At 33.8% G+C, this 27407-nt stretch overlaps 6 protein-coding genes across 9 annotated transcripts; 4 read left to right on the top strand and 2 right to left on the bottom strand.

Moving 5' to 3' along the window:
• Positions 1 to 315: 315 nt before the first annotated feature.
• On the top strand, positions 316 to 9419 carry Coq6 (ubiquinone biosynthesis protein COQ6, mitochondrial). Its single transcript, XM_018550263.1, has 8 exons — positions 316 to 499; positions 1182 to 1372; positions 1849 to 2088; positions 7776 to 7883; positions 8009 to 8071; positions 8379 to 8689; positions 8892 to 9174; positions 9266 to 9419. The coding sequence occupies exons 1-8, from the start codon at positions 322 to 324 to the stop codon at positions 9305 to 9307; spliced, it is 1416 nt and encodes a 471-aa protein (XP_018405765.1). The 5' UTR covers positions 316 to 321; the 3' UTR covers positions 9308 to 9419.
• Positions 9420 to 10752: 1333 nt separating this feature from the next.
• Positions 10753 to 12787, top strand: Adck1 (aarF domain containing kinase 1). Its single transcript, XM_018550316.1, has 2 exons — positions 10753 to 11034; positions 11128 to 12787. Exon 2 carries the CDS (start codon positions 11149 to 11151, stop codon positions 12721 to 12723), a length of 1575 nt encoding a protein of 524 aa, XP_018405818.1. The 5' UTR covers positions 10753 to 11034; positions 11128 to 11148; the 3' UTR covers positions 12724 to 12787.
• A 250-nt stretch (positions 12788 to 13037) lies between these two features.
• mRpL11 (mitochondrial ribosomal protein L11) lies at positions 13038 to 15920 on the bottom strand. 3 transcript variants are annotated; one of them, XM_018550289.1, is made up of 4 exons: positions 15368 to 15410; positions 14219 to 14383; positions 13843 to 14032; positions 13038 to 13364 (listed from the first exon to the last, which is right to left on the bottom strand). In XM_018550289.1, exons 2-4 carry the CDS (start codon positions 14360 to 14362, stop codon positions 13102 to 13104), a joined length of 597 nt encoding a protein of 198 aa, XP_018405791.1. In that variant the 5' UTR covers positions 14363 to 14383; positions 15368 to 15410; the 3' UTR covers positions 13038 to 13101. The 3 variants fall into 3 exon arrangements, with proteins under 3 accessions (XP_018405791.1, XP_018405792.1, XP_018405790.1); XM_018550290.1 differs by lacking the exon at positions 14219 to 14383 and having other exon boundaries at positions 15368 to 15920; XM_018550288.1 differs by lacking the exon at positions 15368 to 15410 and having other exon boundaries at positions 14219 to 14544.
• Positions 15921 to 16980: 1060 nt separating this feature from the next.
• LOC108782047 (THAP domain-containing protein 5) lies at positions 16981 to 18432 on the bottom strand. The gene is made up of 5 exons (XM_018550196.1): positions 18276 to 18432; positions 17953 to 18151; positions 17564 to 17872; positions 17420 to 17482; positions 16981 to 17017 (listed from the first exon to the last, which is right to left on the bottom strand). Exons 1-5 carry the CDS (start codon positions 18427 to 18429, stop codon positions 16981 to 16983), a joined length of 762 nt encoding a protein of 253 aa, XP_018405698.1. The 5' UTR covers positions 18430 to 18432.
• Positions 18433 to 20210: 1778 nt separating this feature from the next.
• LOC108782153 (THAP domain-containing protein 1-like) lies at positions 20211 to 21419 on the top strand. 2 transcript variants are annotated; one of them, XM_018550334.1, is made up of 2 exons: positions 20211 to 20541; positions 20619 to 21419. In XM_018550334.1, the coding sequence occupies exons 1-2, from the start codon at positions 20398 to 20400 to the stop codon at positions 21408 to 21410; spliced, it is 936 nt and encodes a 311-aa protein (XP_018405836.1). In that variant the 5' UTR covers positions 20211 to 20397; the 3' UTR covers positions 21411 to 21419. The 2 variants fall into 2 exon arrangements, with proteins under 2 accessions (XP_018405836.1, XP_018405835.1); XM_018550333.1 differs by having other exon boundaries at positions 20211 to 20550.
• Positions 21420 to 23867: 2448 nt separating this feature from the next.
• On the top strand, positions 23868 to 26625 carry LOC108782189 (peptidyl-prolyl cis-trans isomerase-like 2). The gene is made up of 9 exons (XM_018550391.1): positions 23868 to 24017; positions 24127 to 24496; positions 24588 to 24753; positions 24845 to 24996; positions 25233 to 25356; positions 25431 to 25579; positions 25704 to 25855; positions 25947 to 26279; positions 26364 to 26625. The coding sequence occupies exons 1-9, from the start codon at positions 23986 to 23988 to the stop codon at positions 26455 to 26457; spliced, it is 1572 nt and encodes a 523-aa protein (XP_018405893.1). The 5' UTR covers positions 23868 to 23985; the 3' UTR covers positions 26458 to 26625.
• The last annotated feature ends 782 nt before the right edge of the window (positions 26626 to 27407 follow it).

The raw sequence follows: 27407 nt of genomic DNA, 5'->3' as shown, positions 1-27407 counted from the left end.
TTATATAAGAGATATCAGGAGTTTAATTCTCTTAAATTAAAATTAATTATCTTTTTTATTTTATAGAAAAAATTAGAAGCTTTACAGGTTTAATTCTCTTTGAAATATCACGATAAGGCTAAATGACAGTACAATGAGAATCAAAAGAGTGATTGGATAACAAATCGACCTGTTTCCGTATATTTTGCAAAAAAAAGGGCCTAATTTTCTTTTTCTCCTTCCTTATTATTTCTGATGGAGTAGCGCGCTGTTGTGTACTTGTTTTCTTGCGCTGTTGCACTTAGTGTAAAACAGTGTAAAATGGCGACTATCAAGGGAACGATGTCTACGTGCCGGCTTGCTTTCACGTCGTTGTCACGGAATTGCGAGCGTGTCATCCCCTACGCGAACGTGGTCTCGAAGAACAGCTACTCGACCACTAAAACGGAAAATGAAGAGACCTATGATGTCATCATCGCCGGAGGTGGCATGATCGGCACAACGTTAGCGTGCGCTATAGGTTAGCTTTTTATCAGTATCATTATTTGTAACACTACTGACAATGAGTCTTGAGATAACAGATGTTTGGGAAAGAAAAAATGGAAACTCCTGAAATCTGTGTTTGTTTGGAAACTTATAAGAATTATTTAAGAAATCTTAAATATTTAAAAGAATATTAATCAACAAAGAATATATAAAATGTTGGGCATCTCTTTGAAAAAACATTAATTATTCAAATTTTTATTTAATAATATATGATGTATATCCTCGTTAGATGTTTCAACCTTTTGTTAGATCATCTTCAATAACATTACTTTTTCTTCAAACACTCAATTATGTATACGTATGTCAATCATAATATTAAATGCATTAAATTTTTACGTGGCTAATCAATGAAATAAAATTGTGATTATTTGTATAAAAAACGTCTCAAGAATTTTATTAAGTTTTTTTTACAACAAACTGATAAATTTTTAATGATTTAATTTTGTTCTTAAAAAATTTTTTAATTAATAAAATGATAAATACTGCAAGTATCAAAATTGGCATTAGTAATTAATGGAATTGCAATTGTTTCAAAATATGTGAGACAAAAGACTTCGAATATATTTTTCTCAAAGTGTATGATCTGTTTTTCTTAGCTTTGTTATTATGCTGTCTGCATTTATATGGAGGAGTAAATACATGTTTAATTATTTTAGCAAACAATCGGAGATTAGCAAACAGGAAGATCTTACTTTTAGAAAGTAATGCTAAACAGGAATACACACCACAGGAGCAGTACTCCAATCGAGTTGTTGCATTGAATCAACAAACCCGTACCTTATTGTCCAGCATAGGAGCATGGAAACACATAGAGGCAGTCCGATATTCTCCAGTACGAAGAATGCAGGTAGATTTTTATATTTTATTTTTGCTATTTTAGAATTAATTATATTAAACAATAAGCGATATTAAAATAACCCAATTAAATGAGAAAAATGCTGTCTTGGTCTGATCTCATTTGGTTTAGATTTTAGAATTTAGTGCTTAATGATATTTTAATATAAATTTATATACAGTTTTGTAAATTTTGCTGATTTATATGTATAATTTTCAGTCTTGAATATTCCAGCTTAAACCAAATAAGATCTTTCTATTTTTTTACTTGTGTGTGTTAGTATACCTATTATTAAACTAAATTCACATTAGTAACAGTTTCGATTTGTAGCAATTGATCTTGATAAATTGCATTTCTAATAGTAATTTATTGCACTTAAACTTTATGATTAAAACGTAATCTCTTCGTCTTGATTTTTGTTAGTTTATATTTTATTTTGATTTATATAATTAATTTTTATAATATATCTATATATAATTTTGTAATAGGTGTGGGAGGCATGTTCTGATGCTATGATAACATTCAATGAGGATTTGTCGAGCAAAGAATTGGCTTATATAGTTGAAAATGATCTTCTGTTGCATGCGATCAACAAACAACTCTCTGAAAAGGAAAACATTACTGTGATTTATAATTCTAAAGTCACCGATATACAGCTTCTGAAAACAGGAATGGAATTTGTTACTATACTGCTGCAGTCTGGAGAACGGTACAGGGCTAGATTACTGGTGAGTACTAATTGTAAGTTATACTATTATAAATTCATATAATTTACGAAGGATATATATATATATATATATATGTGTGTGCGTGCGTGCGTGCGTATGCGTGTGTGTGTTGTGTCTATGTGTAGATTGTCATGATCAAAGCATTTTTTTTATTGACAAGAAGAAAATTCTACAAAATGATTGAAAATATGTGATTTATTACGTTTGTATTTCTGTTGTCATTATTAGGCCTTTTACAAATTATATCTCTTTTATCTTAAGTTTATATTTTCTTTTTGAATCATGTTCTTGTGATTTTTTATTAATTATTTTATATTCGAAATATATGAAACAATAGAGGTTTTTTTGCAAAACACCATTTAAATGGTTCCATGTATCATTTTATCTTATGTTTAACATTCGGTGAACAACGAGGAAAAAATATACAGAGATACTCGAGTGTTATTGTAAATGCGACATGTTCAAGTCTTTAGCGATACTCTCTACTTTATTGGTTAAACTGTCCAGCCTAGTGCTGATGTTGTACGAGCATCTCTTCAACTCGGTTGCCAGTTCATTTAGTTGCTGCTGATTGCTCTCGTTGCTGTACATCCTACTGAGCCTTGCATGGCTCGAATCCATTGCAGTGGCATTGGCACTTCGTGGCAGCGGTGGTGCGCTGCCTCTTAATGTTGTCCGTCGTGTTTTCCTCTCACTGACCAAGCGATATATCGCTCGGATGAGATCTCGCGGTAAACGTTTTTCGCGCGGATCGTTCGGCCGAATGTGCAAGGCGCAGTGATACGGCGGATGTAATAACAGAGCGCCTCTCCTGCATGCTTGTATTATACTCCATGCCAGAGTACGATCCAGAAGTTTGGAGAACAGCATATTTTCAAGATGAGCCACTAGCTCGGCACGGCGTACTAGTCTATCAAGGCCAGCGCATCTGCGAAGCTCTTGAATATCCGATACGGCCAAACCGACCATCAGATTTGTTAGGATCACTGTCACTAGAATAACGAAGCTGAGAAGCATCAAGTGGGCTGTACCAGGATATTCGAGCGGCGCTTTTTCGTCGAAAAAGACATCCTCGAATTCGAGCTCGCCCGACATCATGATCATCGTCTTGAGTAGACTGACCAATGGATCAGCGAAGGATTTGTAGTTCTTGTGTAGCACGCTAAAGCCAAGGGAGAAGCCGACTATGAGGCAAATGTAGGCTGCGAGAAACTTGAAGAAGTTGATGGACACTTGAGTGAACATCTGTACATAGATGCCGAACATAGGAAAACGACCGACCACTATCATTAACTCGATCCAGACCAGTAGGACCCCCAGAGCGGCAACGTGATACTGCCAAGTATATGCTGACGGAATCAGAATAATGCCGGATGCCATGATTACGCTCCACTGCAGCCAGTTTTCCCAGCGTTTAGCATAGCAGCAGATACCGTGAGCAACTTGAAAAAGTTCCTTGCCTGCAAGCACACAGGTAAAACCCAGCACTGGCCAGAGAAGGACATTGCTTAGCTGTTTCACGTGCCAGAGATACGTCGCTCCGACATAACCGGTGAAGAGGGCAACGAAGATCGAGTGAAACATCAAGCTGAGCAAGAAGAACTTGCGGATACGCAGCCATTTGAGGTAAAGAAAACTCTCGCACAACGGATGCTTCAGCACGTGACCCTGACCAACTTCTACCAGACAGAGCATCAGATCCGTTTCGCCACGGCCGCCTGGCACTAATGGCCTGAAGTCCAATCGTAACTCACAGTCTACATCGCCCAGTTCGTGATCGTGCAACGAGATCGCCTGATCGAAGCGTGCCACAAAGAGTGGTAATACGTCTGGAGTGCGACGTATAATGAAGCTGAGAGCTGTAACACCGCCCTTGGTGCGCGCCGTCATATCTGCGCCCTTCGACAGCAACAGCATCACCGTGGGTGAGCTCTCGTTCAAAGCCGCGATATGTAATGGTGTGTAGCCGAACTTGTCCGCCTTGTTAACCGAGGCGCCTGCCTTTTGAAGGAAAAAAAACTTCTCAATATATATTTCTCTGTGTTGTTAGAAAAAATGTTCTTTAACCCGGAAATAGTCACCTAATTTTTTTTTTTTATACGGAAACGATTACCTGTTATATTTAAATGTTTGTAAATAATAGTTATTAGTCGTAAAAAAATTAGAAAAAAATTAACAATATCCATATATATCTATCTATACAAAATAATATTTTACAACATTATTTCGTTACTGAAATATAAAAATATCTCAAGTGACTGTTCCTGAAGTATATGATCGAACTACGAACCTGTATTAAAGTCTTAACCAGTTCACCGCTCCTCAAGGCTTTCGCAACTGCAGCATGTAGAGGAGTTCGCCCATCGTCGTCCTCCTCGTTCACTTTCGCACCGGCATTTATTAATACATCTAATGTTTCTATAGATTGAGCAAGCGCTGCTAGATGCATCGCCGTCTGACCGCGCGAGTTCTTCGCTTCCCAGGTCGCACCGGCATTCAGCAACAACCTGGTACACTCCACACTTCCTTCTTCGGCTGCCAGATGTAGAGGTGTCGATCTCGCGACTCCTAGTTGCACTCTCACATCCGCCCCATGATTTAATAGTAATTTGGTGCAACGCACATTGCCTAAACTAGTCGCCACGTGCAGAGGTGTCTCTGTGTAAACCTATCAACATATTGTATCAAGTTACCGAAGAGATCTTCGCTCAAATCTCAAAGGGACGCATTAATTTGGTGAGAAAATAATATCTGATCTGCACATAATCGATGTTGCAGATTAATTAAAGATTTTGTGATATGTTACTTTCTTCATATAATCGTGATCAAATTTCATTTCAAAGATTTCTTTAGGCATCACTTTCTCACCAAATTTATATTTAAGTTGGTTGTGGTAAAGGAGCACCTGTGGATTATTGGGACAAGCACCTGCTTGTAGTAGAGCCTCGACACAATCTCCAGCGTTATTTAACACGGCGTAATGGAGCGGGCTTTTACCGGACAATCCAGCGTCTACATTTGCGCCTGATTTGATTAGGGATTTGACGGTAGCGACGCAACCCGCCGCTGCGGCGCAATGTAACGGGGTGCATTTCTTTCCGAGATCCCATTTGCATGGATCAGCACCGTGTTTCGATAACTCCTCTACAAGTTTCACGGATGTGGCACAAGCCGCCAAATGCAATGGTGTTCTAGGATATAAAAATTTTGAGTATTAGTTGAAGTTATAGGCTTAATTAATTAGAGATATTTTATAGTTTACTATGATGGAATCAGATAATTTTCGAGACATATAATGAATTAAAATAAAATAAAAGTGATTATAAGGCTCTATATGTACAAAACAGTATAAATATAAAGATGGCAAAGAGCCAGGTAATTTAACGAACAACTTTAATTCAAATAATCATGATATGAACATTACACAAACAAACGTTTCGACTCCGATCGGGTCATTTTCAATGTTACATAAAATATAAAGTACAAAATTATTATAAGTTAAATTTATACAATCTTGATAAAATTATATCGTCTTCTTAATTCTGTGTAAGTTTCTAGTCAAAAATATCAGTGTCGTAATATAATGAATTACATAATTCTGAATAGTGATTCTGTCTATTGCAAATTATAGTTTTGTATACATGTATACCTTCCATCGCAATCATTCGTAGAAACTGGCGCGCCTTTATCTAATAAAGCCTTTGCGATCTCCACGTGACCCAACCAGCTAGAAATCAGCAGACACGTGTCCGGCCATCCTGCAAGTAACTGGCCTGGAGTCGCGGCAGCCGCTGCTCCATTTTCGCTATCTAGTACAGCTTTTCGCATAAACCTATAAATACGGATATGCTTATTCTTATCTTGCTATAAGATTAAATTATAGATGTACAACTATTATTGCCATTACCCATTTGCGAACGTAGGCAACGTGATCTTTCGATGACTGCAGTCCATATTTTCGTTGAGAGTCAAGCATTGGAATTCCTCTAAAGCTTTTTGCAGAGTTTCATTTTGAAGTGTAGGGATCAGGGAAAGAGCAACTTCGCCCCCTGGAAGATTCGATAGTGCTATTTCGACTTCGTCTTTGTTCCAGGGCTGCTCCTGCGTCATCGGCACCGTTGATATGTGACATGTGACAGAATCTGAACTGTTTTCGGAGGAAATACTGCCACTGTCAATCTCACTCATCCAGATATCCTCACGCTCTTCCTAAATTCGATATACAAACGTTAAGGAAACATCGAAAAATCATCAATAATTACATTTTTTCACTGACCTTATTACTGATCACAACAGACGGCATTCCGTTATTAGTAGTTTCTATTCTCGGTACCTCTCGCGTCAAATGACTGCCGGAGAGTCTTTCAAAAAAGTTCTTCTTACCAAGAATTGACATAATCATGTCCTTCTTTGGATTCCCAAAGAAATTTAACTAACTCTGCATAAATGATTACTATAGATAGATACTATTGATATAATTATGTAGCGAATAAAGGATGAAAAGTTTCTTCTCTTAATTAACTCATTTTCGCGACTACGCAATGATAACAATACACATTTTCACCCGTACAATGATACATTTATCATTAAACGATTAAGACGTTCAATGACGTTCTCAATCAATCAAGTGTTAATAAAATGATTAATATAAGCAATAGGAAAAAATCTCATTAGATCAGTTATTTGATAAACAATCGTCTTGACATTGTAAAATGGATGGTTTTCTCAATGCGCGTTTAGCGTCTCTTAGCTGTAGCTCTTACTCGCTAATACTGAACACTTAGTCAACTATTCCGGATCTCTGTATATCTCAGGATACCCACACGTGTTTATAAAACAGTGTTATATATTTAGCTTCCATTAATCTCTCGCGGTTCTCCCTCACTCCTTGCGTAAATCCGGCCTGTTTCGATGATAAAGAAGGCAAAGAAGAAAATCCCCGACCGCAAACTCCTTCCCTATCATTCCTTCTCAGCACGATACCGGAAATGAGTATTATTATCATTATTTCATGCATAAACACGTTCAGACACTTTCAGCGGAATTCAATTAACGTGTCAACCATTTAACAAAATTGTTTCATCTTAATACTTTCTTTTTCTTACAATTAATTTTTAACTAAGATTTGAAAATATTTTTAACAGTTTCTATATTATACAATATAAATTTAACGCAGATGATGATTACAGACAACTTGCAATTATTTCGATTTACAAAAAAATTTAAAAAAACCTAAGTAAACTGAAGAAAGTAGAAACAACCAAGTATTATAATACAAACAAATATTATATTACAAACAAGTATTATAATTTGTTTTAAATAATTTATGAGTGCAACTTTCTAAAATATTTGACTGTTATATCAGAATGTAAATAATACTTTTTGTGGACGCATCTGCGGATTTGTGTATAAACAAAGTAACATTTACGATGAAATTTTAGTATAAGATGCTAACCATTCGGCGCAGGGTAAATCTCCACTGAAATTTAAAACAGAACTGACGTTATTTTCGTACACACTTGTAAATTTTCGGTGCGCTTGACTGTCGCAACGCACCAGTTATTCGCACTATCTTCATACTAATTCAATAATCTCTCTTATAACAACGCTTACAATTTTATTTTTAAAATGTGATTACCGTCAAGCACAAGGAACCAGAATAAATAAAGCGCTTTAATGCGTTCCAGGTGGGTGCCGATGGCGTTAACTCGCTGGTGAGGAAGGCAATGGGTGTGATTTATCTTAACTGGCAATACAATCAATTAGGTATCGTTGCGACTCTCAAACTGTCTGAGGTAATATTTCTCTTGAGACTATGTCATATTATACACAAAACAAACAAGAGACATAACTATTTCTCACGTTTAAGAAGATATCTATGAGCTGCTGAGTTATAACACTTGTCGTTAATTGATTTTAGCCCACGGAGAACGTCGTCGCTTGGCAAAGATTTGTTCCAACGGGACCCATCGCATTGCTTCCGGTAACTATCAATTTTCGTATCTCTATTAATTCGTTTCTTCGCGTGAACAAAACGTCAAAGTCTAAAATACTCCCAAAGACTTAGAACGCTTTGAAAATATCGTGGAAATACAACCAAATCAATGAAATGAAATAGTAACGTTATTCTGTGTTATGTTTATCACATTTTCAAAGATAATTAATAGATTTAGAAAACGGATGTTTGACACATCAAATCAAATTTTAAATAATTTAATCAAATGAATTGGGAACGAAAAGAGGATTAATAGATCGATTCGACGTGATTCTATATTACTATTCTTTATTAGTTGACAGATTCTCTCAGTTCACTCGTATGGTCTGTAACAAAAGAAAAGGCAAAGGAACTGTTGAAAATTTCGGAGGAGGAATTTGTCGACAAAGTAAATGAGACGCTGTGGCGTATTTATCCGAAGAGCAGCATCGTCGAGAGCGGGATGCACGGATTCCATTGGTTGCTTACAAGACTTGCCTTGAAGACCAATGCATCCAGGCAAATGCCACCCTCCATAGAGGCAATTATCGAGGGCTCACGGGCAGCATTTCCCTTGTGTTTCGGTCACGCTTCATCTTATGTTCAGTCAGGCGCGGTGTTGGTCGGGTAAAAAAATTTCTGCTCTTAAGGATCAGCGATCTGTTAGAAAATTGTAACCGAATGCATTTCAAGTGATTTGAAACAAATCTCAAAGATATTCGTCACGAAAAAAATTTTGTCCAATATTATAATTTATCTTCAAATTGAGATTTTTAAATTGATATTTTAATTATGGATTATTTTTTCAAGTTTACGCGTATTTTTAAAGAGATGCTGCGCATCGAGTCCATCCTTTGGCAGGTCAAGGTGCGAATTTAGGTTTCGGTGACGTAGCAGAGTTAACGAAGACCCTCGCTGAGGCCAGCGTGAATGGCAGTCATCTTAACGATATGTATTATTTACGGACATACGAGACACTGAGGCAACGTCACAATATACCGATGATGCTCGCCATCGATGGACTTCATCGGTTCTATCAACACACCGCGGCACCCATTGTTCTTGGTAGAAGTCTAGGTTTACAATTAGTAGACTCTCTCCCGCCAATCAAGGTAACGAGAATGTCGTAATGACATATATTTTTTGAAGAAAGAAGTGTTATTTCTTGTTTGATATTAATCAAAGTGTGATTTTTCTTTTCAGAAACTTTTAATGCAACAGGCTGCAGGAAATAATATGTTTTAAAAGTGTTAATCACTGAAGACTAGAATGTACATAATGTAAATAGTATGAAAGATGATTAATTTATACATTATTATGTTATATATACCTACATATTGTCATCAGAACTAAAAGTGGCAAATAGTTCCAGATCCATAACTGATTTATGAATGCTCCGAGATAATTGTACTAAAATTTTTTAGCCTTAAATAGATAGAATCTTAATTCTAACAATCTCCATACATACTTTTTCTCCTTTAGAGGATCTGTTAACATATTTGTATGCATATATATAGAGGGTTTTCGCAGGGTATAAAAACCTTGTAATAATTTTTGTAAAAAAGATGTCAAAACAGTGAAACGTCTTCTAATAATTTAAAAAGGTTATTTTTTAATAGCATGGGTGCTGATTAATTTCTTCCCTCCGAAGACGAGAAGAGTAATGAAAATTTTAAATGGCCCTAGGAGTCATGTGAGACTTATTTAAAAGGTTTTTTTGATAACGTTTTATCAAAACACTGACAATTTTAAGTCTCTACGAACAACCCAAAACAATCATGGCTATACGAAAATAAAAATTTCATGCATTTAGCATTACTTGATATTATTTAGGCTCATCTCTGCCGCCGTCCCTCACGTGGATCTCTTTTGAAATAGTTTTTATAAAAATTTCGGGAAAATATATTACTCGGGAAAGTATATATTTATATATGCATTCTGTATCGTTGCCTCTATGATTTCTTTAATAAAATGCTTAAAATTTGTTTTGTTTCATTAACATAGAGAAACTGTGCCAATAATTGGGTTAAATGAAATACAGAAAACAATGTAATTATGTGCAATTGTGTACATTATATATATAATTATATATCTGTTATTATTTTATTATTCTCTGATTATACTATATGAAATTTGTAATATATTTTTTAAGGTTTCAATAAAACTTAATGACAACTGAATTTTTTTAAATATGTTTATAGTAGTTGTTTTTTTTAGGTGAAATATTTCAACAAAAATTTTTAAATTGTATATCAAAATAAAATATCAAACATTTGATATTTATATAAGGCACTTTATATGCGATTTTGAAGTTATTGCATCATTCATATAAAATCTACATGACAAATCTATACATAAGAAGAATTTTATCTTATTTAAAAAATAAAACATAACTTTTGTTGAAGTTTCATCATGCATGGCATAATTTCTAAGAGAAAGTTGTATCATTTATTTATATTGCTTTCAAGAAGCAAATAACTTTCGCATTGCAGGTATATGTAAAGGGGGTATTCAAATTTCAACCTGGATACTCCTCGGGTATCATGCCATCATTGTCTAACGTTTAGTAAACAAGGATGGAGTGATATCTGGATAACACGCAGGTGAGAATCTGAACTCAGCGTAATCTGTGATCATCTATGACAATCTATAGCTATCTTGGATTATCTAATTTCTAGTGTCACGCAATAACACGTCTCGTCCACGTGGTTGAGAACCGAATTGATCTAACTATTTAGTGACCGTTTGTAAAAGTATCATGTATTTTTGGACCTTGTCTGCACACAAAGTGTACACAAAGTTGACACAGAATCATTAACGAAACATGTTTTAAGAGATATGTAGAATACAGAAGAGGTTAGTTTAACCGCTTTCTAAAGTTCACAGGTTTACATTTGCCGGATTCGATGTCACTGGGACGTCGTTCTCGCATCACGCGAATTTATGAGGACTTTTAATCGTCACTTCAGTAGGTTAGTGCAGTTTTATAATTATATATTAGTTACGTAATATTTCTAAAGCATCTTGAGAGAGAATATATTACAATTTGTTTTGTTTTTTTTCAGTTAAAAGGAACTGTCAACCAAATGGCAATGTTTACATCCAGAAGGCTGCTTAAAGCCGTTGCCATCGGAACAGTCGGGCTTGGTACTCTAGCTTCTCTCAGAGCAAATGAGTATGACATTGGTGCCATTGGTATTGTACGCTTAAGCCGTGCTGCGCTAACAGTGCTTGACATAGGCCGTTATTATAAGAAAGAATTATATAACAGTAAATTGGATAAAACCTCACCAGAGTACCTGCAGCTAAAATCAAATGCTCACAAATACGGAGCGCAAAAACTCCTAGAGCTTTGTTGTGCTAACAAAGGAGTGTACATCAAGGTAGGTCAGCATGTAGGTGCACTGGACTACCTGCTGCCCAAGGAATATGTACATACCATGCGCGTACTGCATAGTGCGGCACCTCAGTCCTCATTCAGTGACATACTTACTGTTATTCAGGAGGATTTTAAGAGGCCTCCATATGAGATTTTTCAGAGCATCGATCCAGAGCCCCTAGGCACTGCTAGTCTCGCACAGGTGCACAGGGCAGTACTGAAAAACGGCGATGTGGTGGCTGTAAAAGTACAGCATCGTTCAGTCAAAAGCAACTCTTACGTTGACATTAAGACCATGTCGACTTTGGTAAGCATTACTTCACTGATATTTCCAGATTTCAAGTTCGACTGGCTAGTCAAAGAGACAAAGAGGAACATCCCTCAGGAGTTGAACTTTACTCTGGAGGGCAAGAATGCTGAGAAGGTACAGAGGCTTTTCAAAAACTATCATTGGCTAAAAGTGCCCAAAATATATTGGGACTTATCGTCATCTCGTGTGCTCACGATGGAGTTCTTGGAGGGTGGACAAGTGAATGACCTGGAGTACATGCGCGCCCATCATCTGAATCCATATGAAATCACCAGCAAGCTCGGTCGTCTCTACAGCCACATGATCTTCATTGAAGGTTTTGTTCACTCGGATCCACATCCTGGTAACATCCTGGTACGCAACCGCGACTCTCAGGTGGAAATTATTCTGTTGGATCATGGCCTCTACGCCGATTTGTCCGATCAGTTTCGCTGGGACTATTCAAAGCTATGGCTGGCTATCCTCGACAGCGATCGAGTGGCTATGAAGAAATACTGCACTCGTCTTGGAGTCGACAATTACTACGGTCTGCTGTCGGTCATGGTGTCGGGCAGGACGTGGGAAACGATTATATCAGGCGTGCGTAAAACTCGCTACAATACTCAAGAGAAGGAGACGTTTCAGCAGAATGTTCCAAACTTGTTGCCACAGATCAGCGACGTACTGGACCGTGTCAACCGACAAATGCTGCTGATTCTTAAAACCAACGATCTCATGCGTTGTATCGAGTATTCGTTACAAACTCAATCCAGGATGTCGGCCATGATGGAAATGTCCAAGTGTTGCGTGCGTTCTGTATACGGCGAGAAGCTTCGGCAATGCTCGAATGCATGGGATAAGTGCTGGGTGTCGTTAGCGGAACGTTGGGCGCTTCTTAAATTATCGTTCTATTACATGTATCTGGGCCTGATACACTTCGACCTAAACAGCTCGGTCAATTCTCTATGGACGAAGGACTTTTATTCGTTTTAACAAAAGTTTTCCTTTAGACTAAATACTTTTTTTTGTTCAATTGGATAAAACTTACGCCCTTGTGTAAAGCCTATTTTTTAAAGGAAGTGTTTCTTTTTCAAGAAAAGTCTATAGATATCTATTTTTTTACTGATGTAAACAATTTGAATTTTGTACATATTATATAACTTATAAAAAATATACATTTTACACGCTCTCTTTTACGTCGGTTCATCTCTTAATTCATAATCATCGATGTTGGAAAAAGATTATATAATATACCATAAATTTAAATATTTTTTTGTAATAAATAAATCTTTGTTGAGAAAGTCGCGCTGTTTATTATATACATATATAATTACAAGTAGAAACAAATGTTTATAGATATTCTATTACAAATTAGTTCGTTCTAAGAATTTTGCTTTCTTTAGCTAATTGAAGCTGTTCACGATACTCTGTGATTACTGCTTCCCTATCCTTCAAAAACTGCCTATATTCGTCTGGGTCTATTTCACGCACAATCTCGATGCCACATGTGCGAGCAATGCCAACTATCATTTGGCACATTTGTTCTAAAGTCAGCAGTGCGTTAGGCGGATCCTCTATCTTAATCTTGGCGATCTCATATAAATGTTTTAAAGTTATCTTGCCAGCTATTTCACCTACGAAATAAGATATTCATGAATCTTTTATATCTTCTTGTGTGTTCATGTTAAATTATCTTTGCACTTTTTCCATTGAAATATCAAGGGATTACAATAGTTATTTTATGTTTTAGGGACAAAACAATAAATTAAGAACTAATACGGTTGCCACCTCTTTGATATTTAACTGGAGACTCCAATTTTTTGACCAAATCTGTTAATTACTCAAAATTTAAAATTTTAATGACTGAAAGGAGTCAAATTTGACAACCTATTTTTTACAAAATATAACAAAAAAACTGTATACATTTTGATAATAACAATTAATCTTCATTAGTAAGGTCACACATATCTGATAATCCTGTTTTCATTTTTAGAGAATACTATAAGAAATTGAGTTTTGACAATTTTCATAGCTAATCACCAATGAAACACTGATAAAATGTGACCACGAATCCAAGTTTAACAAGTTAAAAGAAAGGATTGGTATTTGTACCCTTCTTTATTCTTCCCTTCTGTATTCCAGCAGCCTGTTTCAAATAGTATGTTGTTGGTGGTTTATGGATCACTAAATCATATGATCTGTCTGACTTTACTTTTACACGACATGGTAGAGGAATGCCTTCCTTAATATCGGCTGTCCTACTGTTGAAATCCTTGCAAAACTTATCGATGATGATGTTTCTCTGGAATCAAAATCATCCAACTTAAACATTAAAGGTGAGTAGCTCTTATAAATCTAGCATGATTGTCATAAAAAGAAAGATTAGAATTGGAATTCGAGAGATGATAATAAATTTCTACGATGAAAGAATTAAATACGAAAAAATCTAATATATTGTATTCAAGTTCAACGACATCATGAGCCTAACCTGACCGAGTTGGGAACCTAGTGGCGGCGCGGATGACGCCATTCCTGCGGGAATATTCACGCGTAATTTTGACGAATGATCGATTTTCTCAACGTTTTTGCTCATCTTTCCTATTTTTTTCATTCGTCCCATTAATTTCGACATCTTCCGATTTTAATATATGCACTGCCAAAGAAAATATGTGATAGACATCTATAACCTAAAACCCATGACGTAAGAAAACAAAGTATATGTATGTCCCATTGCGCATAATAGCGACTAAATATTGGAGCAGCCAATCAAATTTCGCCCCTAAATGTTGCGCGAGAGATTCAAACGCCGTACTAAGATCAGACTATAAACCGTGTAATACAACAATATATGAAAGTAAATATGTAAAAACATAATAATAATAAAAGTAAATATGTAAAAATATAATGATAATAAAATACTAAATGTACATAATATATATGTTATTTTATTCTAGTAAATACATTATCTTTATTATTTAGCTTACGTATTTTCTTGGCTTTATTTTTCATAACATTATTTAAAAATATTTCTTTATTTAATTTTCTCAATCGTATGTATGTCTAGTACGTACGAAATATGCAACAATTTCTCTAGGAACACAATAATTATTTTTGAAATATACAACACATCTGTTATTTTATCAACAATTTTGTTTTCTTTACTGAAAGAAGTACCGTGAAATTTTAAAAATTCGTCATCTATAATTTCTGCTACATTTTGCAGCTTTTCAGAGGGAACATACATGCAATTTCTTCGGGATATCGTGCAAATCCAATCGTTATTAGGTGGATTTGGCAAATTTTTCGTGGAAACTCCCAAATCACTGTAACGATTGCGGAATCTATGAGCAAAATGACCGGATATGTAGAGAAGTGCATTTTTTTTCTATTAAATCCTGTGCAGACACTCGCTCAAACTCTTCCAATAACTGTACCTCATGCAAACCAGGCTTGTAAAAACTAAGATCTAACACTGCAGATACAGAATTGACGGAAAAGATTAGATGCATGCAAAGTATATAAGAATAAATGAAGATAAATATGCAGAAAGAAAAATATAGAAATAGATGTAGAAAAATATAGAGTAAGCCAGCTATCTTTGTTATTTATTAAAAGAAACTGTTCTCAGTTTTGATACCTTGATCATTAACTTCTTCTTGTTCACTATGTTCGTCTTCTTCTTTACTTCTAATGTTTGTGACATCCTTTAATTGTGGAGTGTGCATAACTGACTCTCTGTTCTCACTTGTTGGGTCATCAAAATCAGTAAACTCTAAATCATATACATCTTCCATATTAATCAATATTTCAGAAGTAGTATCTCCTTCAGTATTTCTGTGTCGTGAAACTACGTGCTGTGAATGCTTCCCTAAGATATACCATTTTAACCAGTTTTGTATTTCTACTTGTGTAGGGTGATCATATGGACCACCTATTGACCTTATAAATGAAAAGAAATTTTCCAAGATGTCCTGGTTCAGTCTTCTCGTTAGTATATAGTTTACTTCAAATTCTTCAGATGAATATTTCTGTTGTATATAAACAAACATTTCTTGCAAGGATCTATTGCATAATATAATTCCCTTCTGGAATTGCATTATACTTGTGGCCAACTCGCATTTCCTCTATAAATTTATCCATATTGTCGATAATTTTATTTTGTTTTTCCAGATTAATGCCATATGCATGCGATTCATCACATTTTCCATATTTCAATTTACTGTTGAAAATGTCAATCATTGATTAATTTCAATACGTCAGAGGTGTGTTTCCAATGTGTACAAGACAGAAAACCGTTTTCTCCACACCATCTTATTGCTAATAGATTCAGATAAGAAAATATTTGTGCAGCCAGTTTTACATTTTGCCGCTGTGTCCCCTTAACATCAATGTGCGTTCTGTTCAGTTTATGCGATATTTTCAGATCCTTTTCATTTAACATCAATAATTTTTCAAGGCACGTTTTATCAAAATAGAAATTCAGTTTATGTTAAATCCGTAGTCTACAAAATTATTTCTTGCGAGTTTTATTAAATGAGGTATATCTGCTGTGGCGGCTCGTCACCAGAGGTCCAAAGAAAGAGACTCGCGCCAATTCTCGCATGTATTCGAGACCATTCATATAGAATCTCGCTCTAAAATATAGAACTGCTCTAAACACTTCTAGGCGTCTAAGGCAGGCTCCCACTACGATGCCTTACTGATGAGTCCAGTAGTGGACATTTTCGCAGAGGCCCACCAAGAGGCCAAACTGCATTAAAAAATATTTTGAGAGTATCGTTTGAAGAATGCACAATAAAACATTTTTTGTCAGTGTTTGCATTCTTTTTGTCATTAAAATTATTATTAGCTCCGATTTGTAATTCATTCCATACTTTTATATTGGTTGGACTCATATCGTACGTTACAGCGATAACAATATAGTCGCAATGTTATATAGATGTTATATGGTACTAAATACAAGTTCCTGAGACATTGGTGTGTCAAAATTATAAAATACGGGTTGCCTCCAATTTTTAAATAAACCTCGTGCCATAATAAATTGGCAGGTCTTTTGAGGTCCATATACTTTTTGTTGCTTGCGTTCAATTTCTAATTTATTACAGATATATAATTCGTCGAAAGTTAGCACGGTCAATTTTTGTATTATTGATAGATCGTTAGCTTTATTCGACATTATTTTTAAAACGTCATTTAAAATACTAGGTGAAATATTAAATTTAAATCAATTCAATTTTGCAAAGTACTTGCTCATGGTAATGGCATTTTCTTGACATTTCTTAAGTATCTGTAAGTTTTAGAACTTATAGCTTATAGGCCTTTTACAATAAGCCATTACCTAAGTTTTAAGTATTAAGTCATAAGAAATTGACCACTCACAGTCGATTATTCTCACATTCGATTGTGATTGATAAATTTCTTATGATTTAACACTTAAAACTTAAGTAATGGCTTATTGTAGAAGGCCTATTAGACTAATTGCAGATACTATATCTTCGGATGATCATCGTATATACGACTATTAATTGATGACTTTAACTTTGCGATTTGGCCTGATGTAAATACTTTTCTTAAAACTTCGATGGGTATTGCATCGGCTTGCTTCTGTCTCAATTGTTTATTTTGTTGTTCCAATATGTCTTTTTCTTTCAATACATTCCTTTTTTCTTCTTCTAATTTTTCTATCTGCATTAATAATGTTTTTATTGGTGCATTTTCCATTGAAAAATTCTGATTGTCAACCTTTCCATTTCTGTAAAAGAAAATGTTTTTCTATGCAAAATGTATATTATATTAGAATTAACATAATAGTGGAGAAACATTTATTACTCACGTATTTTTTTCCATATGTTGCACAGTTTCCTCTGTAATATTGTTTACTTCTTCAATGTTATTAGTATTATCTACAATATTAGTATTTTTCTTATTTTCTGCAGTTTCTACTTCCATATGTTGCACAGTTTCCTCTGTAATATTGTTTACTTCTTCAATGTTATTAGTATTATCTACAATATTAGTATTTTTCTTATTTTCTGCAGTTTCTACTTCCATATGTTGCACAATTTCTTTATGCATCAAACAATGCTTCTCTTGTTCAATACATTTAACAAGTTCTGTGTATGTTGGTACTCCAGTTTTTAATCTTAAAAAGTATGAAGAGATGTTTTATTTCCACATGCATGTGAAAATCACAACATATTTATAAATGTAGAAAATACCTACGGTATATTACTTCCTTTATTCCTTTTCATATTTTCTTTACTCTCAGGCATTCTCCTTTTCTTTTCCAATATTAACATCTTGGTTGGAATAGCATCTTTTTTTAAGCGTTGCATTTCTTTGGCTGCTACATTCTTCAATCTTGGTTTTGTCCACTCCATTATGAAGCAATCATTATCGAAATGATTACTACATATCATTGCTACAATTATAATATATTTTATTTTAATATCTTTGTACAGTAGTTGTTAATATATATTAATTCTTAAATAAGTAGTGGTTAAATTGCAAACTAACGAATGTTTAATTAATTGTATCAACTTTACCCGTATCAACTTTTATATTTGTTTCTGTTCGTTGACTGGCAATGAGCCATTGCTGACGAATAATTTTGTCCTTAGGAAATCGAAAAAATTTTACATTTTTCGATTTGCTGCCAGAGGTACGATTAGTACAATATTTTATACAGCACGTTGGCATTTCTGCAAACTATAATATATTATACAAAACTAAACTAAGGGCCGGTTGTTTCATCTTTCGATAAAGTTTACCTGTTAGGTAAATCTGTCAATTCGCGCACGTGATTGGGTAATCTTGCTACTTACCTAACAAGTAAACTTTATCAAAAGATGGAACAATCGGCCCTAAATGAATAAACGATATTCAAACGGTATTCACTATCAATAAGTTTGATAGCTAGTCAGCTATGTTACATGTATGTATACACGGTCACATGGAAGAAGCATGCAAAGCATGTATCACTTCTTAGCATTTGAGGGCGAACTCTGATTGGTTGAAGAGCAGAACCACTGCGCATCCTCGGGAATGGTAGTATATATATATATCTAGGCCGGTATTCATAATAGTCGGTTCTTATTTCAAGACTGTCTTAAGTATTTCTTAAGATGCTAAAGCGGCCCTCTGATTGGTTCGTAACTCTTCAAGACTGAACTAGAGACCTAGAAAACAGAGATGCGTCATTGAAGGGTATGGCTTGATTGGCTGTCTAAAACACGTGATCAGAGAGCCATTTTAATTCACTATTGCATCTAATAGATATAATTTTATAACGTATGTACATATAATATAGAGAAAAATTTAGACAATACAGTGTCGAAGTGCAATAAAAAACTATTATTATGGTGTAAGTATTCTTATTTGTGTGAATATTTAATATCGGACTTAACCTAACCGAATCTATAATCTTTCTACCTTTTGCATCAACTGTCATCAGCTTATTGGTCAAGAGCACTTATATTGAATTAAAATGGCGGTGGTTACCTAACCCAATCGACGCAATGTCGCATCTCTGTTTTCTAGGCCTCTACATACACCTTGTTTTCTTACATCATGCTAAAACCTAAAACTGAAAACACAATAGGCACAGGCAATAGGCAACAAGAAATAATAATCCGTCCAATCAGAGCTCTGGGATATAATATCGAACATATATCTCAGAGCTTTGATTGGACGGATCATTATGGCTCCAGCACACTGGACGCGGAAACGCTTGCCGCGCGGCAAAATGTGACATGGTAGCCAATGAACTGCATGTTAGGAACTGTAAGCTCAATGGCGTATATAATAAGTAAATATATTATAAAAATGAGCAAATTTTTACTAAAATATTTATAATTTTATTGGTCAGTATTCAGTAAATTTGGTCACTTTTTTTAAATAAAATTTTTCGATTTGCTGCTTAGCTTTTAAGAAAATTGAATTTGAAAATCCACTGCGTATGTAATATACTGTGAAAATATCGAGAGCCAAGATCAATTTTAGTACAAACATTAATCGCGCACGTTCGAGAAATTAAAACACCAAAATATATTGCCAAGGGTTTAGGCATCGATAATTAGGTGGGCACGGTTATGTATTCGACAACGAGGACAACAGTTTCAGCAATACTGTAATTGATAAAATAAAATTTTGTTCACTAAACATATATTATTGTCTTTGCGTGTTTCTTTGACCCTTAGCTTTTAGATTCTGTGTTGTTGTGTAAACATTGTTTATTAAAACTGTACGTAATACGTCGCTCGACGGACCATAGTTTAGTCGCAATAGCATACGTACGCAGTAGATTTTCAAACTTGATTTTCTTTATAATTAAGCAGAAAATCGAAAAATTGTATTCTATATATTTTGAATTTCAAAATTTCAAATCGTATGACAAGTACGCAAGTCATATGTTGTTTTAAAATGGCGGAAATTACGGGCAGCGCGACAGCACCGACATAAACTTGTGTTACGAGCGCTTCGCAGTGTACTTGTCTACTTGCATCATGTCATAAAAGTAGCGAATAGTTACAATATATAAATAAATTTTATTGATATCAAATTTCGAAAAGTCCGACAAGTAATTGACAGTGCATCGGCGTTCTCGTTGTCACGGAGAATTATCATTGTTTTTTTGGTAGTTTTCTGGATTAAAAATTTCACACCAGGATGCCTGGCTGCTGCGTTCCTGGTTGCACCAATTCGAACAGAAAGGGATTTTTAATGAGGAATTTTCCTTCAAATCCTGATCGGCAAAAACAATGGCTCGCCAGTATTGATAGACCGAATTGGACACCTACTATGCACAGTCGTGTATGTGAGGTACGATTTAACTGGGTTTTTATTTTCGTTGTGTATAGAGTGATCAATGAGTTTTTATTTGTAATTAGGTGCATTTCACCAAGGACATGTGGGAGAAGGATCGTTGTGATGGTAAACGCAAACTAAGGTGTAATGCTGTACCTGTGATTTCTCCTAAGCGACACAATGTATCTGTGTCGCAAGATAATTCTGTGTCACAAAAGGTTTCTATTTTGTCAGAAAATTCCAACAAGAACAATGTTGTAAACATGCTTGTTGCAAGCATGACGAATGAAGGAGATGTTAAAATAAATTATCAGTATCAATTACACTCAGACAATATTGAACAATTAAACGATAAACAACCAGAAGACATTTTAAATATGTTCACAATGGTGGAAGAAGAGATAGACTGGCAGCAACGATGCGAGAAATTAAAGGAACTATTAGCAAAAAGCAAAAGTGAGTGTGATAAACTTCGAGATACTATGAAAAAGCGCGAAGAGTTGTTCAATAAGATAATAAGAAAGAGTTATACGTACAAGATGAATTCAGAGAAGCGTTTGAAGAAATTAAGGGAAGAAAATCAGAGTTATAACAAATTAAAAATTAAATTAGGGGAAATATTTAATGAAGATCAGATTAAGGCTTTTACCAATCCAAAAATGAGCTGCCGAGAATGGTCTGATGAAACAATTAAACGAGCTATTCAATTAAGACATGCATGTGGCAGTGTTGGATACCAACAAATTCTAGAGCAACATATTCCTTTCCCTTGTGAACGAACGCTTCAAAGAAGAATGCACAATGTTAAATTAGAAACAAACAATGAACATATTGGAAAGGAAGAAGCAACTGACTCACTTAATGAAGAATTATAATAAGTTATAAAACACTACCAATTGCTAGCTGTTTTGTTGCTTTCTTAGCTGTTTGCATAGCGTTGGGTTATGTATATTTGTTCTTAACCCTTTGAAACTGATTTAGATTCAGTTTGCAAACCAGTTGAGTGTATTATTATAACTAACTCTTGGTACAAAGAGAGGAGAAGATATACTTCTGCATTTTTTTTTACAAAGTTGATTATAGATTTATTGTACCTGTTCAATTATCTCTTTATAGATAATGTAATATCCAATAACAGTGGATATTAGATTCAATTATTTCTTTATATTATATTTTCAAATCTGAACTTTGGCATTAAAATAAATTTAGTGATTATTCTCTTATATACGAGTTTGTTATTTTGATTTCTTCAAATTAATTTGTATCTGTTAATGATATAAAATTAATTACATATTTAGATAAGTTAAATTATTTTAAGAAACTACATGTTTCATATAAGTGGGTTTTGGATCTAGCATCAATAACTGATGTTTATTACAAAAACCAGCTTAAAATTTGAGATCATAGACTATAAATTGAAATTGAACTGAAATTTAATTATTCAGAAGAAAGAGAAACTATTAAGATTAAATTTAACTAATTAAAACAAAGTTTTAATTTGGACAATGTCTAAAATTATTTTTGATGATAGAACAGCAAGCCTAAACTTACCAATGACATCAACTGTATTTTTGAATAATAATGGTAATGTTCAAAATAAAACTGAAAAGATAAAATTCAGTTCTTTATGAAAACTTAAGTAATCAAGAAAATGAAAATATTTTATCATTCGCATCTACTAGTTCAAATAACAATATTTCGAGTGTTAAAAAAAAAAGTACATCAAAAATTTAGAAAAAGAAATAGGCCTATAGATAATTATAGGAAAAGGTATATAGAAATAGAAGAAGAACGAATTAAGAAATTAAGAAAGATAACAGAAGCGCTGTATAAAAATATAACAATATAAAAAAAAAAATTAGAGATATTGAGACAATATTTATTATGTTAGCTCAACGTGGAAATTTAAGTAATATTTTTTATTGTTCTCTCTCTTTCTAAATATTTTTTACTTGATAATTTGTGATAAAAGTTTTAGTTCTTTATATCTAGGCCTTAGTTCCAAAGATATCTAGTTTGAAACAGTATAAATATTAATTTAAAAATTTCCATATTTTGTTGAACAAATATATTTTAAAGTATTCTGCTTGAGCAACACAAAGTTTATTATTACAATGAGTTTTTATAATAACTCATCAATTATGAAAGAATTTGCTATGTTATAAGAAAAATTTATTTTTTGTTTTCTCAGTTTCTTATTTTTTATTCACCTTAATAAATACGTATTTCTTAAGATTTATATTATTAGGTCTACAATTTTGCTCCCACCGTTTTCATATAGACAGTTTTATATCTATAAAAACGGCGGGAGCAAACTTGTAAAATTTATTATTATTTATTATTATTTATATTATATTACAAATACAGAAACTTTACATCAACATACGATTGTTGCAGAAACTAAAAATATTAGTTTATAAAAATTGTAAAGATCTGGGGGGGAGGGTTACATTTATTATTTTGTAATATCTATGGCTGTTTTTTTTTTCACACATAAAGCATACATTGCATTGAGTAATGGCTTAGTTTTTAATTACTACTGTATATTTTAGATAATGTTCTCTACCTATATAATTTTTATTTTATTTAAAGAAAATAAATTAATTAAAAATATATTTTATTTAAAAAATTTTCTACACATGTATATAGTTATATTTTAATGTAATATTGAGGTTATATAATTATTTTCCATTTTGATTCTATATCTCGAAAATTTGCAAATTAACTTCGTTATCTTGATTTTCAATTTGTTTATAGAAGTCTCTGTCTTTTAATTCTAGACCATGTGATTTATTTGTGTTACTTCAATTAATTTTCAAGTTGTATTAAAGAATTCTTTGATTTTTTCTTAAATGAAAATCTGAAAAATCCGGGAATTTACAAAATTTGCCTTAAATATTATGAGATATAATGTTTTCATATTAATAAAAAATAATTATACAGCAATATTTTTATAATAGTTTCAATTCGTTGTAAAAATTGTTTCTTTTAAAAATATGCTTTAAATATTTGAACGATACAAAGATATTTTTTCAGATATTTTTTCAGAACAAGCATTTATCTATATTCTTTCAAATAAAATTTTTTCAATCAAACACTTTTGTATCTTCAAATTTTGCCATGTTCGTTCAATTTGGACTAATTCGTAGAGGATCAAAATCATCGGTCCAATCAACATCAAGCTCGTCTGACTCTGATTGGACCGCGACTATTGTAGACAAAGCTTTATGCGCATCTGTGCGCATCATGCGCGTAACGTGCTTAAATTCTCAGCGAGACTTGTATTTCTGTATATGCCAACTGTTCGATGGATGAACAGGATAGGCAACAAATATCCGAAATTCAAGTTTTATAAGACGTTTGTTTAATTTATTCATAATTCGTTCCGTATTACTGCCAATTACTGCGACATTTTCTTAAAAACAAGACAGTTAATAGAATTACTTCAAAATGGGGAAACGCCAACATCAGAAGGATAAGATGTGTGTTGCATTACTGTTCTTCATACAACCACTGTTGTGCATCCTATTTAGAAAAGGTATCTCTCGCTTTTGCTTTTCAATCATTTTACAACCTTGCAAATTTCTTCAGGTACTTGACGTACACAGAGTGGTCGACGTTGTACGGTGGAAGGAAATCGGGAACAAATCTGGAAACAAGCGAGGAGAAGACATTCAGGCGGTTACCATATGATCACTGCTGTTTGTCTCTCCAACCCTTCGAACATCCTTATTGCGACCCGCATGGCAACGTGTTTGAGCTAGAGGCTGTTTTGCAATACATAAAACAGTACAAGCACAATCCCATAACAGGGAAATCACTGGATGCCAAGAGTCTAGTTAAACTAAATTTTTATAAGAATTTGCAAGATGAATACCAGTGTCCTGTTCTTTTCAAATTATTTACAAAACATTCGCATATTGTTGCTATTAAAACTACAGGAAATGTTTTCTCCTATGAGGTGAGTATACAAAACATATTTCTATTTTTGATTTTATTTTAGAGACTTTTGTCTATTTCTAATATATTTATATATAAAATTATTTTTTTAGGCTGTTGAACAATTGAACATAAAAACTGGGAATTGGAAAGATTTGATAAACGATCAGCCATTCACGCGTAAGGACATTATCACAATTCAAGATCCAAATAACGCAATGAAATTTAATCTGTCTACATTCCATCATATTAAAAATAACATAAGAGTGGAAGACGAAGGTGAGCTTTTCATTGTTCAACAGGAATAAGTTTTGCAGTTAATGTGTGTTTTATTTTTGTAAGTTCTATGTGTATGAATGATATTTTTTAGAAACCGTGAAAGAGAGGAACAATCCAAATGCAAAATTAAGAAATGTATCAGCAGAGACCAAAGAGATCCTGGTTGAATTGGAGAGAGATTACAAGCCGGCAAAAAGTAGCGACAAAGATGAATCTGCACAGAAGGCTGACAAATTTAACGCTGTTAGTATCATTTGTGAAAAACTTAAGTCGCCTGCGCTTAGCAGAAAAAGTAGCTTTGAAACTGTTGTAAAATTTTTTAATATGATTGATTTATATCTAGTGAGGAATTTAGAGCAAGATTAAAATGTATTAAAGAATTTCATAATAGTGTTGCAAAGCTACTTCTATCCTGAATCATGAATGAAGTAGTCATATTAAACATTGGAGAAGTAATTTTATTATTTATTTGTTTGCAGGCGCACTATTCCACTGGTGCGGTTGCTGCAGGATTCACTTCGACAATAATGCCGGCAGAGACTACTCATCAGGCGGCTGTGATTGCGGAAGATTTGGTGCGATATGAGAGAATCAAGAAGAAAGGTTATTGTAATTGCGCTAATCATTACTCGTAATCGAAATAATTCTTATTTTTATTTATCTGTTTTTTTATTCAGGATATGTAAGATTATTTACAAATTTTGGGGCTTTAAATCTGGAACTTTATTGTGATCTGGTTTCGAAAACATGTGAAAATTTCACGAAACACTGCCAGAATGGTTATTACGATGGCACAAAGTTCCATAGGTCGATACGAAATTTTATGGTAAATATATTGAGCCTTTTAAATATGTTTTTAAATTTAAATGTTCATATTTAATATTTTAATGTTTTCATATTCTTTTTATTTTTATTTTTTTATTTTATACAAATATTTCGTTTTTCCACAGATTCAGGGTGGTGATCCGACCAATACAGGTAACGGCGGCAAATCCATTTGGGGTAAACCGTTCGAGGACGAGTTCAAATCGAATCTGGTTCATCAAGGCAGGGGTATTCTGTCTATGGCAAATTCGGGGCCAAACACCAATGGATCCCAGTTGTAAGATTAAACAGAAAGAGAAAACAAAGAACTTGCATTTTGCAATTGTGTTGCGACATTCCTATTTAATGTATTATTATTGTCTTTTTAGTTTCATCACATTTCGATCGTGCAGACATCTCGATCGTAAACACACAGTCTTTGGAAAGATCGTTGGAGGTCTGGACACGTTAAACGCGATGGAGAAGGTGGAGGTGGACAATAAAGACAAGCCGATAGAGGATATAGTCATACAGAGTGTTCAAGTTTTCGTGGATCCCTTCCAGGAAGCCGATGATCAGCTCGCCGCAGAACGAATTGCCGAAGCGGAACGATTAGCTCAAGAAGCGAGTCAAAATAAAGCAGCTGACAAAAAGGACAAGAATGACACTCAAAAGGTCTACCGATCGGGCATAGGAAAATATGTGAAATTGGAGCAGGAGAAGTAAGATCTTTGTTACACTTTCATATGTGTAAACCAAGATTTGTTAGTTTTAATTACTTACGCGGTGTTTCATTCGATTTTTAGATTGGACAAATGGGATGGCAACGCGGAGCCTGTAACAAAGAAGAAGAAGGTCTCGTCGCATTCATATGGAAATTTCTCTTTTTTCAATTTCTAATGAATTCATTAGAATAATTAGAGTATTAAATGTATATAGCACATGTACATAGTCTAGTTTGTAATATATAACATTTCTGGCAATTTGCTGTATGTAAAACCTCTGGCGTACTCAAGTTCTTATTAAAGAGTCAAAAAACGGAAATGTTATTGCTGATGGAAAATGGTAAGGAACATTGAATATTATGTTTTATGTATATATGTATATATATATATATATATATATATATATAAGATTGCAAATTTTCATCAATAAGAGATTGAATAAAGAGTATTTATTAATTAAAGGTATTTGTGTTTCTTGTTGAAAAACTAGAAAACAATAAAGGAAATGGACATAATTTTTGAAGTCTTGAAAAAAAAAGTAAACAAAAAACAATATTATGGCTCAGCAATAATTTAGTAATGGCAATAAGAAGGGCTATAAGCCAAAACAATTTACTCTTTAATAAAACAATAAACTATTTACATACAAATGCTTCGACACTGATCGAGTTATTATTATCAATGTTAAATAAAAATTAAAAAGGCTGATAAATTTTGAGACAGAGACAGAGAGAGAGAGAGAGAGAGAGAGAGGGGGGGGGAGTACAAATCTACAAAACCTTGCGCAGTCTTTTATTAAGATGTTGTATTACTATTATTATGAGATCCTTGATTAGGTATCTGGTATATTGACGAACATTAGTATAGAGCCGAGAAGTTACTGAAATCTTCTGTGAGTCAAAACTACAAAGCGTATTCTAAATCTGAATTAAATTAATAAAATTAACACTAATAGTTAAAAGAAAAAAAGCACATTGCGATCTGAGTCAAGAGTGTACAATTAATTGCAACCATCTCTGGAGACTGAGATTCTTAATAAAAAGTAAGTCAATTAAAAAAAAAATTAAAGTCAATCTGTATTGAAAAACGAGCACATGTTCCATTTCTGCCAATGTAGATTAATTT

This window comes from Cyphomyrmex costatus, unplaced genomic scaffold (genome assembly GCF_001594065.2).
Source record: "Cyphomyrmex costatus isolate MS0001 unplaced genomic scaffold, Ccosl1.0 scaffold97, whole genome shotgun sequence".
Lineage (NCBI taxonomy): Eukaryota > Metazoa > Arthropoda > Insecta > Hymenoptera > Formicidae > Cyphomyrmex > Cyphomyrmex costatus.
This window is presented reverse-complemented; position numbering and strand designations above follow the sequence as displayed.

Excerpts from the sequence above, each read along its gene's own strand:
- Coq6 (XM_018550263.1), top strand. The coding sequence starts at position 322 with ATGTCTACGTGCCGGCTTGCTTTCACGTCGTTGTCACGGAATTGCGAG. Across the intron at positions 2,089-7,775 it reads GGTACAGGGCTAGATTACTG|GTGGGTGCCGATGGCGTTAA; the intron begins GTGAGTACTAAT and ends AATGCGTTCCAG. Across the intron at positions 8,072-8,378 it reads GACCCATCGCATTGCTTCCG|TTGACAGATTCTCTCAGTTC; the intron begins GTAACTATCAAT and ends ATTCTTTATTAG.
- Adck1 (XM_018550316.1), top strand. The coding sequence starts at position 11,149 with ATGGCAATGTTTACATCCAGAAGGCTGCTTAAAGCCGTTGCCATCGGA.
- mRpL11 (XM_018550289.1), bottom strand. The coding sequence starts at position 14,362 with ATGTCGAAATTAATGGGACGAATGAAAAAAATAGGAAAGATGAGCAAA. Across the intron at positions 14,033-14,218 it reads TAGGTTCCCAACTCGGTCAG|AGAAACATCATCATCGATAA; the intron begins GTTAGGCTCATG and ends TTTTGATTCCAG. Across the intron at positions 13,365-13,842 it reads GAAGGGAAGAATAAAGAAGG|GTGAAATAGCTGGCAAGATA; the intron begins GTACAAATACCA and ends CTTATTTCGTAG.
- LOC108782047 (XM_018550196.1), bottom strand. The coding sequence starts at position 18,429 with ATGCCAACGTGCTGTATAAAATATTGTACTAATCGTACCTCTGGCAGC. Across the intron at positions 17,483-17,563 it reads CAACATATGGAAAAAAATAC|AAATGGAAAGGTTGACAATC; the intron begins GTGAGTAATAAA and ends TTTCTTTTACAG. Across the intron at positions 17,018-17,419 it reads CCAATAAAAACATTATTAAT|ATACTTAAGAAATGTCAAGA; the intron begins GCAGATAGAAAA and ends TAAAACTTACAG.
- LOC108782153 (XM_018550333.1), top strand. The coding sequence starts at position 20,398 with ATGCCTGGCTGCTGCGTTCCTGGTTGCACCAATTCGAACAGAAAGGGA. Across the intron at positions 20,551-20,618 it reads TGCACAGTCGTGTATGTGAG|GTGCATTTCACCAAGGACAT; the intron begins GTACGATTTAAC and ends ATTTGTAATTAG.
- LOC108782189 (XM_018550391.1), top strand. The coding sequence starts at position 23,986 with ATGGGGAAACGCCAACATCAGAAGGATAAGAT. Across the intron at positions 24,018-24,126 it reads CAACATCAGAAGGATAAGAT|GTACTTGACGTACACAGAGT; the intron begins GTGTGTTGCATT and ends AAATTTCTTCAG. Across the intron at positions 24,497-24,587 it reads GAAATGTTTTCTCCTATGAG|GCTGTTGAACAATTGAACAT; the intron begins GTGAGTATACAA and ends TTATTTTTTTAG.